Source organism: Rhodnius prolixus, unplaced genomic scaffold (assembly GCF_049639745.1).
Source record: "Rhodnius prolixus isolate KJV_2025 unplaced genomic scaffold, Rpr scaffold_4, whole genome shotgun sequence".
Taxonomy (NCBI): domain Eukaryota; kingdom Metazoa; phylum Arthropoda; class Insecta; order Hemiptera; family Reduviidae; genus Rhodnius; species Rhodnius prolixus.
In genome coordinates this window covers 48,396,213-48,406,875 of record NW_027411614.1, presented here as the reverse complement: position 1 = coordinate 48,406,875, position 10,663 = coordinate 48,396,213, and the positions used below count along the sequence as shown (strand labels likewise).

General features: G+C 32.7%; 1 protein-coding gene across 3 annotated transcripts; it reads right to left on the bottom strand.

Moving 5' to 3' along the window:
* On the bottom strand, nt 1-10,493 carry Gpo1 (glycerophosphate oxidase 1). 3 transcript variants are annotated; one of them, XM_074131849.1, is made up of 14 exons: nt 10,200-10,493; nt 9,824-10,118; nt 9,557-9,722; nt 8,895-9,117; nt 7,538-7,701; nt 5,848-5,997; nt 4,919-5,063; nt 4,609-4,802; nt 3,951-4,145; nt 3,591-3,850; nt 3,350-3,508; nt 3,079-3,267; nt 2,590-2,691; nt 1-1,893 (listed from the first exon to the last, which is right to left on the bottom strand). In XM_074131849.1, the coding sequence occupies exons 2-14, from the start codon at nt 9,920-9,922 to the stop codon at nt 1,759-1,761; spliced, it is 2,181 nt and encodes a 726-aa protein (XP_073987950.1). In that variant the 5' UTR covers nt 9,923-10,118; nt 10,200-10,493; the 3' UTR covers nt 1-1,758. The 3 variants fall into 3 exon arrangements, with proteins under 3 accessions (XP_073987950.1, XP_073987949.1, XP_073987951.1); XM_074131848.1 differs by having other exon boundaries at nt 9,824-10,099; XM_074131850.1 differs by having other exon boundaries at nt 9,557-9,703; nt 9,824-10,099; nt 10,200-10,489.
* Nucleotides 10,494-10,663: the final 170 nt, after the last annotated feature.

Below are 10,663 nucleotides of genomic sequence, written 5' to 3'. Positions count from 1 at the left end.
TAGTTTTTAAAAAACTTTAATTAATTTAGTAATCACAATAATAGTAAGTGGTAAACATCAATTATCATTTCGTTACTTAATTCATTATAATTATCATTAAGTACAATTGAGAGATAATTTATTCTAGTAATTAAAATTACTTGATTGTCTAATACTTATATCAATTAATCACAGGAGTTCAATTGTTGTTCCCTAATTTGATTAAGGAATCATACAATCTTATTCCTGTATCGAATAATTTATCATTTAGACTAGAATGGTTAATACTTTTAAAAATGAGCAAAAACTAACCAATTGACAACCGCTCCTTACATTAAAAAAAAAATATATAATCAACTAAATCAAAATTTAAGTTTTTAATACAATAAAATACCTACTAAGTACAATAGATACTCGTATTTGGTAAAACTTAGTACTTGGTACTAAGCAAAAATGGGTACTAAGTACCAAACAATTGTTCAACCATAAACAAAACTTGAAACCGTATATAGTGAAGGCATTGAAATTTTAAATATGTCCAATAAAAAATCTTTTACAAGTAAATTGTACAATATACCTTAAGTACAGAAATAAGTATCTTTATTTCTAGGAAATCCGTTGTAGCTTGTCTGATTTATCAATTATCAGGTACTTCACAAGGAAGACAGTAATTGTTAAATTAAAACAAAAACAAAACAGTTTTTATCGATACAGATTTATAAAGAATTAGAAAAACTTCATTTCGAAATTCTTAAAAACTTAATAATATGACATTTTTATACGGACCAAACAGGTTTTGGCGTTTAGAAGCAAATACTTCGTAACAATTTGTACTGAGAAAGGCACGTCTTTCGTTCAGAATGGTAAACAAAAATTAGGCATTTAAGACTTAATACAATAAAGCGTAAGTTTTATAATTTTGACTGTTAACTACAGTTTTGTACTTATCAGTTCGCATTATTCACTTGCTAAATATCATTTAAACACAATATGGGTTGGCCACAATTTGAGAACTAAAAAAAAAAGTAAAGTAATCGCCTATTTTTTCAGGCGGGCTTTACGTCCAACTACCAGTTAGGTGTCGTGGACGGAGGTAACTAGCAAATATACACTTTACTGTAAAATTAACCTTTAAATAAAATCCAAAGCCTAAGACCGGGAAACGAACACAGCACCACAATTTGAGAACTATTTAAACATTAAAAAACCAAATTTTTAAGTGGGGAAACAGTTCGACATCGAAATGATGTTAGAGTAGTTTTACAGTAGATTATAAAATGGTGGCAATTCTTTTAGCAATTGGCGCTTAAACTTCCAACCTTCTCTATAAGCTAACTTTACATCTTCTAGAAATTAAGCTATTAATTCTGTGAAGCTTTTTTGGTCGACACCTCGACAGTACAGAGGTAGACTTTAGACTTTACGGGTACTAATCCTAGAGGATTTAGTTTTTAAGTAGACAAACTAGGCTGACAGCACCGAATTTTAGCCAGAAAAATATATCGTACCATTGCTTAATTTTAATTAGTCTTTCTCATCGATATTGGTTTTGCGCTTTCATAATTCAGTTTTACTAATAACTGATGTTTTAATAGCAAATGTGTGGTTTATTATCAGAATGTGGTTTACATTTAGAAACGAAATTTTTGATTAACTGTGAAAGTATTTAAACCCATTTGGAGCGTAATGTTTTGGGTTCTAAAATGAAATATATGTACAAAATCGGAACGTACAAGTTTTTTTTTTTAAAAGTTAACAAAAGTCCAACAAAGATGTTTTTTAAAGCCCTCCACCAGATCTGTCGACAGTAATTTTCTTTTGTAAGTTCTTCTTGTCATAAGCTTCTTGTTCCATTTCGGCCATTGTGGCGAATCTGCTATATGTAACACGCCCAGATTTAATCGCAGCCATCATCTACAAAATTATTTATAAAAATTTTATTAAAGACAGATGTATAGCGTTAAAAAGAGTGAACATAATCGTCCTTATTTCAAGTTTTACTTTCATAAAAGTAAAAAAGCTCTCGACTCTTTTTATTAACTGAAACTTAGCTGTTTTTTAAATTACTTTTCACCTTCGTAAAAAATTTACTTTAAAGATTATTCAAAATCAGATTGTTTTGGTTTATCTTTAGTTGTTTTAACATATCTATTAATTACGAAAAACCATTGACTCCCCGCAACACCCTTTCCAAGGCGACTTTCTCTGAGAAATACTGTTCTAGGAAAATATTCCGACCTCTAATACACAGTGAGTACTACATCTTCAAAAACCTTCTTTGCATGAGAGCTTCAGCTTCTCAACTATACTGAAAATGCCTTAAAATCCCCTTTAAAATGCTGAATCATCTCGTTCAAAGCCAACCTCTTTTAGATGCGTCGAGAGTCACAACGCCCTAAGAGGAACGCTTCAGGTCACATAACCTAATTTTACAGATTTATTGTGCTTCTGACCAGTTTCTGATCGTAACCTCTGGCCCTTAGCCTGCCTCTGTTTTGAAAGAGTTTTAAGGGACGACCTCGCCCTCTTTCTTTATATCATTTCCTTCCTGAGCAGTACAACGTAAAATGAGTCTGTTTTCGGCCTCGTTGAAGAAAAAAATTATCTTACCTGAAGATATTCTTCAAGTTCCACTTGTCCGTTCATATTTGTATCGATTTCTCGTAATATTTCATGCAATTGTTCACCAGATACTTCTTTGTCACCAAAGTTCTAAAAATATTTGAACTTAAATTACGATTAAATGTATATATTGGAGGGCAGCATAATAATAAAACAAAAGGGAATAAACAGCGTAACAATGTAAAAGGAATTAAAAATAACGTAACAAAGAATGTAGAAAGTAAAATTTTGTGATTGGAGATTTGAGGATTAAAAACGTTGAAAATGATGATCGTTTGCCTTCTGTCGATTTAACAACGGATATCTGGTTAATGGCTAGAAAACGGTTGTCCAGAGAAGAGTTACTTCTTGTCTTCAAGTTTTACTCAGAAGTCCCTCTCTAATCTGCTGGGTCTAATCAGACCCAGGTAGACTGGCTGAAATGCACTAAGGTGACGTAATCAACGGTTACACTACAAAATAAAGAATCATAATTACCCTGAGTGAACGCCTTATATCATTGACCGAGACGTATCCTTTATTGTCTTGGTCAATCAAATGGAATCTGTTTCTGTAAATTTCAGTTTCTTCTTGTGTTAAATTAACTGGCGCTGCAACTTTACTAGCTCTGTTAACTTGCTCGCCCATTTCTGTCTGCAGGAATTCCACTGCCGCGTTGTACTGTTTCTACGGGAAAATTCAAAATATAATGAAAATTTCGTTAATCAATTTTTTAAAATATTTTCAATTTTTAGACTTTTCATTTTACTTTTTTTTCTTCGTCCGTCCATTTAAGTTCTTCGGCCATGATATCAAGTACCACTGGAAGAGCCTCCAATGCTGCTTGCACGTTTAGAAAAGATAATCGCAACCTTCTTGCTATCATGTCTACTGCAGTGAGTGCGTATTCTTTAATGCCGTATCTGATCTGTAATTTTTAATGATAAAATTTTACTTAAAAGAATTTATAGTAATCGCAAGTAGTCTTTTTTTTCATTTCCTCGCTTTACCTCTGCATCTATATACGGGAACTCAGGATGTACTTTTTTGCCAATAACTGGCCATCTGTTCCCTGTCATAGCACCTAATCTTGCAACTGCAAACGCTCTGTCTCCGTAGGCCATGGCCAAATGTTGGGCTACTTCACATTCCAGACCAAAATCTTGAACCAGACGAATGTACATGGTAGGTGTCCACCCATGGGCTCCTTCTATTAATATATTATCCGTCACACTTGCTTTTCCTTTACTTTCACTGAGTGCTGGAATGCCTTAATAAAGTAAACAAAGCCAAATTATTTTCGCTAGGTTAAACTGGATCATTCTGCACTAGATTATTACTTATTATAATAATATTTTGAAAATAGTTACATTCAAGAACTTTATCAATTGTTTGTGCAGCCATTTCTCGATAAGTGGTCCATTTGCCACCGGCTATTGTTACCAAACCAGAATTACTAACATGTATCACATGGTTTCTGGCAATTGATTGTGTATCAGTTTTGTTTGGATCTTGAACTAATGGTCTAATACCAGTCCATGCAGATAAAACGTCTCCTCGGCGTACTAAAAACAAAATATTCCGACAGGATTATTGATAAGATTTTACAATGTAAAGCACTAATGCAGTCTTTAACAGAATGAGAGAAAAATATCTCTAGCGATGGGAGACCAACTGTGCTCATCTGCGTTCTCTTATGGGATTAACCTATAGCAAGTTTTATTCCTGCAGCTTTTAATTTTTTTTTTTTAATTTACAATTCAAAGAGAATGTTTAAAAACAGCCTAAATATATTCTCTACTTTTTGTTTTGCAGGATTAATAAATTTGAATGTTGAATGTGGATGAACTGTTATAAGAATGTTCAGAACTGCTGTATTTAAGAGTATTAATATTGTTAAATCTTGTTTAACAATGCCAAATGTTATCACTTATAATTTTAACCAAAAAATAAAATGTTATTTAAAACAAAAGTCAATAGGAGCTAATGTTCTGCCATGACTAATTTTTATAAATCATTCTAAATTACCCTCTACATCATCATTAAGATAATGTTTAATTTCATTTAAAATAAAACAAATTTCCTCTTCGGTCGGTTGTGGATGATGTGTCACTTCACAAGGCAAATCTGTGGTGCCAGCTATAGTATACTTCTGCCAAGGAAGAAAAAAAATCACTCGGCCATCAGAAGTTGAGGGATCCAGTAATCCCATCTGGTCAGGACTGAAACAAATAAATGGCTAATAAATAATAAAGTTGGAAGTTTAAAGTTAAGGAAAAGTTAATTAGTTCAAAATTGCATCATTAAACTCCATCCTCTAAGCAATCAAAATAATAACCTGAAATAACCGGGCAGAACTACATGTGTTCCGGCACTAGCTGCACAAATAGGTGGTGCTTGCGGGTTGTCCATCTTCCTTATGGAGTCCGTAAAAGGACCTGTGGCATTTATAATGCATTTGGCCCTGCACTTCCATACCTCACCTAACAGTGGTCAGAGTATTTTTTGAGACCATAAAATTTAAATGATAATAGAGAAACTAAAAACTAATTAAAAACAGGTTTCTTTGAACTTCTTTCCATAAAATATACCACCTATGATGGGTGGTCTGACTAAATTAAAAATGTTTATGTACTCAAGGGACACACAATAAGTAAATAGTTTTTTTAGTAAATTAAAAAGGTAAATTCAGTAATTAAAGTTTCTTTTTTACCCACACGTGGCTTTCTCTAACTACAAATCTTAAAGTTTTCCTAAAACAACCAATTTTAAAAAAAAAAAAAAATTTAAAGAAAGCGAGTCCACCCCGAACCATAAAAAATCAATTTTACAAAAATAGTTAATTCTCTCTAGTTGTTTAACAGCAATTCATTTGCACTCAAAAATTACTTCTTTCCGAATATTATTCCAGCTCCATTTTCATTAGGCCAAAATTCGATACAAAAATTTTCACCAACAACTTCTCACTTCATCCCAACCCTCTAGCTGTAAACTTATCTTCAACTACACTACCCTCCAATCCTCGAAGACAGCTGAGGCGCCGTTGACCCCGTGACCAACTGGGTGACTAATGGCGGCCATCACTGGATGACCGTCATTCACGTCTGCCACGCTATTCACATACACTTATCGCATTTACCTATTGTACCCTGTAGGTACAGGTGTAAATTACATTAAAAGGATAAATAAATATATATATATATATATATATATATATAATATCAAGTTGGGTTTTAGTGCTATAAAAAGGCAAAAAAAAGGTCTGACCAGTCATCTGGTCTTGAAGTACTGCTCCACAGCACATCCCGTCGTTATCCTTAAGTAGTTCGATACATTTCACATGATTGGCAATGGTTGCACCCTGTCTGGTCGCAGTTAACGCTACTGATAAGCACATTCTTGCATCATCTTGCTGTCCTAAAATGAAAATATAACACAGGAGGTTTACGTTGTTTTAATCTTTCCAAAAGTTTAAAATTTTATGGAGATCGCCATTATCCAATTTTTTTAAAAAGAATGTACTCGTAATGTTATAAAATTTACAAATTCAAATTCATAACAAGCCTAACCTTTTTTTTGTTTAAAAAAAAAAACTTTTGCTAAGATTCAGAAGTCACAAATATCTTACCACATAATAGATCGTAGAATCATCACCTCAAATAAGCAAAACGTAAGAAATTGATATTATTTTCACCAATTAAGTTTCTATAGGAGAGTTTTATTGAAACGCCCAAACCAAAAACATTCAATCAATTAGAATGCATAGGTTAGTATAGAATTTAGTGTACACATCAAAACTGAAGCAGGGCCAGATAATTTATTTAAACATATGAATATCTTATTTTTATTAACTTTAAATTTTATCAAACAAATTCTATTAAATTAACAATCTTAATATAAGGGCCTAACAGTACGGGAACTGCCCCGCCGAGCAACCAACCAACCAACCACACATTTTTCAGGATAACACCAAGCCAAATAAAACAAAAGTTCTTTAATAACACTTAGTTAAAACAGCATGCATAAGAGTGAACCTTTCTCAACGACTATCTAGATGCAGAGCTCCAACCACTGCTGCTACCGTGCTGCACAATCCTTCACGATAAGAAGTTTATTGTCTCTAACCTTAAGACATCATTTAGACGAAGCATCTCATTTGAATGGCTTCTTTATCGCTAGTACATTTTTTTTTTTTCTAATCAGAAAACGATTGTTGGTGCCTAATCACTTACTTTCGCAGGCTTAGCTGAGAATCCCCGCTGCTGCTAAGGAGTTGAACGACTGGAAGTAAGGCATCTATACTTCGGTTAAACTTTATTCAAGCTCCCACAGGGTCGAAGGCCATTTTCTATTTCACCGGGAAGGGGTACCGAGGTAAGCTCCGCTTACTCCACTCCGCTGCTTAGTATGAAATGTTCTTCCTGCCATTTTTACACTTTACGCCTATAAAACTTTGGTTGTTTAATAATCAAAAGTGACAAAGAAGCTACTCACCCAATCATTTAGTAATTAGGCATCTCTAAGCCATATTAGTTGGGCAGATATAATCCTTTACGGAAAAAACTATTTTCCAAAGATAACCTTTCCTACACCATATTTGCCCAAAGTTAAAAGGAAATAGTTAAAGCAATTTTCGATTTAAGGACAAAAAATTGAAAATCTAATCTGGAAACTGGCAATGACTGCTATTTCCTCTTTTCTTGGCTTAAAAGTCGACTTCTAAAAGAGTATATTCTTCTAAAAGACAGCTCAAATTCGAAAATCTGCCCTTAAACAGTAACTCCTTTTATTGGTTGCGCCTATATTACAAATAGTCAAAGCACCCATCACAACACAAACTAGTTTAATATAATAATAACAAAAAGACTCTCTTCAAAAGCACAATGAAGTTAGTTCAATGTTTTTTTTTTTTTTTGAAAAAATAATTATACCCTCTCACAATTAAAATAATAATTACCATCATAGTAAACAATCGCTCCGCATAATTTCTTGCTACGAAGCATTGGGAAATGTTCTAATGCAGACTTCTTACTCAGATAATATGATGTTTTGACAGTTTTGAAACCAGCAACCAAATCATAAGCTTTGATACCAACCCAATAATAAGGAAGTTGCCACCACCTACAAATAATATATGTAGTATTTTAAATTCATCCAATTTGCAACTATTTCAAATAATTTGAACAAATAATATTTTTTTTGTACGAAAAACCTAATCTCTGCGGAGTTTCAATTCCTTATAGAATGCGAATCAGTACGACAGAATGTAAACCTTACATACTGCACATAATAATGATTAAAACATCTTTGCTCTATAGTAAATGTGTAAATGAAGAGGTAAGAAATGGATTAGAAGGAGAAGCTGGCTGAGAAAGATTAAGAACGGACCTCTTCAGTGTATAGCCACATTGGTAAATTCAACGGATGAAGAGGTCAACTTAAACTTTCGTACGATTGCGAGTTCAACACTGTCTTCAAAATGAAGGTATAACTTCAAATAAGAATCAGCATTTCTTATTAAAGACAGATTTCAGCTATTAAATTATGTGGATTAACAGTATCTAGCATTTGGACAATAATTTTCAATCTCTCACACATTAGTAACTCACAACCAACCCTCTTTTGACGAAAATATTGGTTAAAAATTAAAGATGATTTATTACCCAAATTTCGCCAGTAAAAAAAATAAAAAAAAAATTAAAAATCAGTTTATCTTGAAATTTCCTAACCCATTAAATCACTTGAAACATATATAATTTATTATCAATTAATTCGTAAACAAAAACAATGATAAGACCAATTGAAATTGATATAAAAACGAAATATGCATGAACTGAAATTTTATGCTTTTTGATAACCAAGGCTATCTGAGATAATCAAAATTCGACCTTGTAAATAACTACTTATTTATTTTGTGATTTTATCTAAACACCCTTGACATACAAACAAGTTTACGCCTGCAGCAAATTAATTAAAACTTTCTTTTATATTTTTCATTAAAAGGTGTGCAGCTTTAATCTAACAAAAATGAAATTTTTAAATTATAAAATCATTTGTAAACAGAATTTGGAAGGGTCTGTCCATCATTAAATGATCTTAATTACTTCGATAAGATTTATAAGCGAAAAAGCTAATTAAGATTACTTTCGACTTGTTGGTAGTCCACTATTTGAATAGCAGTATTGAATATTCATTCCACGCAAGTAAATAATAACTTATAGTACCTTAAAATAATTCAGCTATTTATTACTTTCATGACTTCCATTCTTTTGAACACTATTTTAAGTAAAAATAAACGAATAATCCAATAATACCGGTAAACAGGTAGCATGATGGGAATTGCATGTGTGAGATGAGGTGCGGATTTCATCATGGTCGCTCGTTCGTTTAAGGCCTCTTTTACCATTCTATACTGTTCATAATCTAGACCCATAATGGCTTTCTGTAGATATCTCACTCCGCCATGTATTAATTTAGTACTCCTGCTACTAGTTCCAGCAGCAAAATCATCTAATTCCACCAAAGCAGTACTTAAACCTGAAATTAATAATAATTATGAAAAATTTTGTATTAACTTTTCACCAATTCTCTCACTTTAGTTCTCAGATTCTAACTCTAACATTTATTTAATACATAAACGTTATCATTGAAACGGCGGTTTAGAAAGGAAGCATGACCATCTATCCTGCTCTAAGCAGAAACTGCTCTAAAAAGAATTTTCGTGCAAAAATGAACTAGAGTTGCCTGCTATTTCGCCACACCAAGTAATTGCCCACATCAACTGCTTCTGAAGCTCCTTTGAGATGAGTCAAGAGCTGGAGATGAATGTTATTAGACTTAGATACCTGCAGGAACGTCATGATCTCTAAAGTTGTTTGTTCACTTTCCTTTCACAAGGTTTTTAGAAGTAAGACAAAAAAATCCATTACATAAAAATATGAAAAATACATATTTTTCTAAAGATTGGGTGAATTACCTCTGGTAGCGGCGTCTAGAGCACATCCAGCACCAGTCGCTCCACCTCCAATTATTAGGACATCAAATTCTTTTGTTTTCAGTGCCTCAATCTGAGCTTCTCTGGGAAGAATAGGTCTTTTCGGTCTTGCAGGGCATGTTGCAGCAGCTTCAAAATTATTGTTTGACTGGCGTATTATTTATATATTAGAAAAGAACAATATTTATAAATGTTATTGGTGGAAAAAAAAAGGAAAAATTAATTCTTATTAAATCATCTGCAACTTACTGCAAAAGGTCTTTCTCCGGTAATTGCCCAACTAGAAATGTAAGCACTTGCAATACACGTTACTGCACCACTCGTTAATCTTGTCCACTTTCTAGCCATTATTTGTGCCAACAAAATTCTGAGCTGACAGAGAAGAAAACTCTCGATTGAAATAACGTTCAGAGGTATCAATGTTGGTACATGATGCCAACCATAAATTTGGAATGTGATAATGTCTGTCCCTCACCTTACTCTAAGATTAGAATATTGCAATACGCCACAGTTAACTGTAACCACCTAAATGACATCAAACAACCTTGAGCTGAGCTAATTATTTTGATAAAAAAAACACACACACCTTATAAAATGTTTTTAAAAATGTAATTATTCCTCTTACTTTGTTTGTGTGTTTTCAGTGTTTGCATAGTGCTAGATCCATTGACAATATTTTAATTTGTAATAAAAGTGATCATATACAATTAGGTCCAATGTTCAAGCAAATTTTCCTCCATAATTTTGAAGTGAAAATTTCCAATCTATTTTGAAGTCAACATTTTAATTTTGAGGCTTATGTGAAGTTTCGATCTGCTGACAGGCGGAGGACACTACATACTTGTAATTAAATGTCAACTTGGCAATTTAAATTAAAAAAAATTAACTGTTTAAGTAGAGGACATGATCACCTGATTGTTTACTATTTTGTGCGGTGAAGGTAACAATAACAAAGCCGTCATTTGGAAACAATAGCAAAAGATTTATTTCTAGCAGATGATAATAATTTTTTTCCTTTACATTCAAAACTATCTATTTTCCTCAAATCTTATTTATTTCTTAACAAAAATAGTTTGCACGGTAGTAAGG

Bases quoted from the DNA above. Each gene is read 5' to 3' on its own strand.
- Gpo1 (XM_074131849.1), bottom strand. From the start codon at position 9,922: ATGGCTAGAAAGTGGACAAGATTAACGAGTGGTGCAGTAACGTGTATT. The intron at 3,509-3,590 runs GTAAAGCGAGGA...TAAAAATTACAG, and splicing joins TCCCGTATATAGATGCAGAG to ATCAGATACGGCATTAAAGA. The intron at 3,268-3,349 runs GTAAAATGAAAA...ATTTTCCCGTAG, and splicing joins GGACGGACGAAGAAAAAAAA to AAACAGTACAACGCGGCAGT.